This window comes from Trypanosoma equiperdum, assembly GCF_001457755.1.
Source record: "Trypanosoma equiperdum strain OVI genome assembly, contig: ctg_668, whole genome shotgun sequence".
Lineage (NCBI taxonomy): Eukaryota > Euglenozoa > Kinetoplastea > Trypanosomatida > Trypanosomatidae > Trypanosoma > Trypanosoma equiperdum.
The window spans coordinates 1-1,555 of NW_027124607.1; the positions used below are offsets into that span (position 1 = coordinate 1).

Consider the following 1,555-nt stretch of genomic DNA (forward strand, 5'->3'; position numbering starts at 1 on the left):
CATTGTTTCTCTTCACTCTTCCCATAATTTTTCAATGTTTGCACAGACCCCATAGCAAGTAAGTGGAGAAAAAGGTAACACACAGTGAGTAAGAAAAGCAGCAACGACGAGAAACAAAAGTTTGGCGTAATGGTGATGAAGGCTTTCCACCTTTCCCTGTTAGCGGCAACCACTGTGTTATTACTGCTGCTTCCTGTTCCCGCACACTCTGGCTGCCTCAATGGTACGATGTTGTACTTGCAACCAACGGAGTTCGGCAAATCGAAGCACATAATCACCTTTAAAGGCACGAAATGGGACGAAATTGTCATAAGTGATGAAGCGAAGTTGAGGAAGTCACTTTTGCTCGACATTTACTTGCAAACGCAACGGGAGTACGCCGTCAACACCACCGTTACCATCAACAATATGAAAGTGAGAGAGGGGGAAATGGAAGTTGAAGTGACCGTTACACAAGTTGCATTGGCTGATGACCCCACGCCTGAGTTGCAGCATGTGTGGAATCCCAGTGAGGCCAACTCTATGATAATGCAGGGAAAATTTGAACACACAAAAAGCACGTACAAACCCCATGGGGATGTTGAACTCATTACCGTCAGACTTCCTTTGGTTCCCCCGGGTCCGCCATTATGTGGCACGAGCTGTCAAATTCTTAGAGGTGTGGTGGCCGTGTCTCTCGCTGCTATGACCATAATAGTTAGTGTGACGGCGTACATTTGGATTTATTCGCATTTCCGGCGTCCGAAACTTGAAGAAAGGGATTAAAGTGACCGAAAACGGCGGACTAGCCCCATCAGGTTCGATGCCCCCAATACTAGCTGTGGCTATAGGTACGTGCCATTGTTATACATATTTTATTGCTTCTTCATTCTTTTTCCACGTTAATAGCAAATGCTTTCTTATTGTAGAAGTCTCATGATATCGAGTGAGTTGTATTTTTTCTTTTGATTTGTCATTGCACCGTATTCACTCTTCTGTGTTATGCGCATCCCGTTCCTTCGTATTTTCGACTGTCATCACTCCGTGCTTCATATACACTATTGAATTTATCTATTTATCTCTGTTTCAACAACTCTTTGTGCTTCACCGGTTGATATTTGTCTTAAACAGATGATACTAAAACAAAAAATGGCAATGTAAGTTCTCTTGTGTTTTATTTCTTGTTGCGCGCAACATTTAATTCACGTGTGCGTAAAAATACATATATTCTTGTATATTCGTGTGACAGAAGGAGGGGGAGTTATTTTTACGTATGTTTACTTTTTCCTCCTTTTTGAGGGGTTTCCATTCGATCGAAGAAATTCCCACATTCCTTTGCTTTTTTTCTCTGAATCTCACCAAATTACCGAGGGTAGGCATTGGGTTATTGCCCATCAGCAGGAAATTAACATTTGTGATGACAAGTAGGCAAAGCGACTGTCGTCTTCATTGCTTTTTTCCGTTATTGTTATTGAGCTTGTGTTGTTGCTCTCCCGCATCGTTCACTAATTTTTCTTTGTACAAATACTCTTTCTGACTCCTGTTTATTGGTCATTGTTATCTCACTCATTTCTTG

At 41.9% G+C, this 1,555-nt stretch overlaps 1 protein-coding gene across 1 annotated transcript; it reads left to right on the plus strand.

Moving 5' to 3' along the window:
* Window positions 1-129: 129 nt before the first annotated feature.
* Window positions 130-765, plus strand: TEOVI_000312000 (uncharacterized protein; the record flags this gene model as incomplete). Its single annotated transcript, XM_067226086.1, has 1 exon — window positions 130-765. One exon carries the CDS (start codon window positions 130-132, stop codon window positions 763-765), a length of 636 nt encoding a protein of 211 aa, XP_067082187.1.
* Between the last annotated feature and the right edge of the window lie 790 nt (window positions 766-1,555).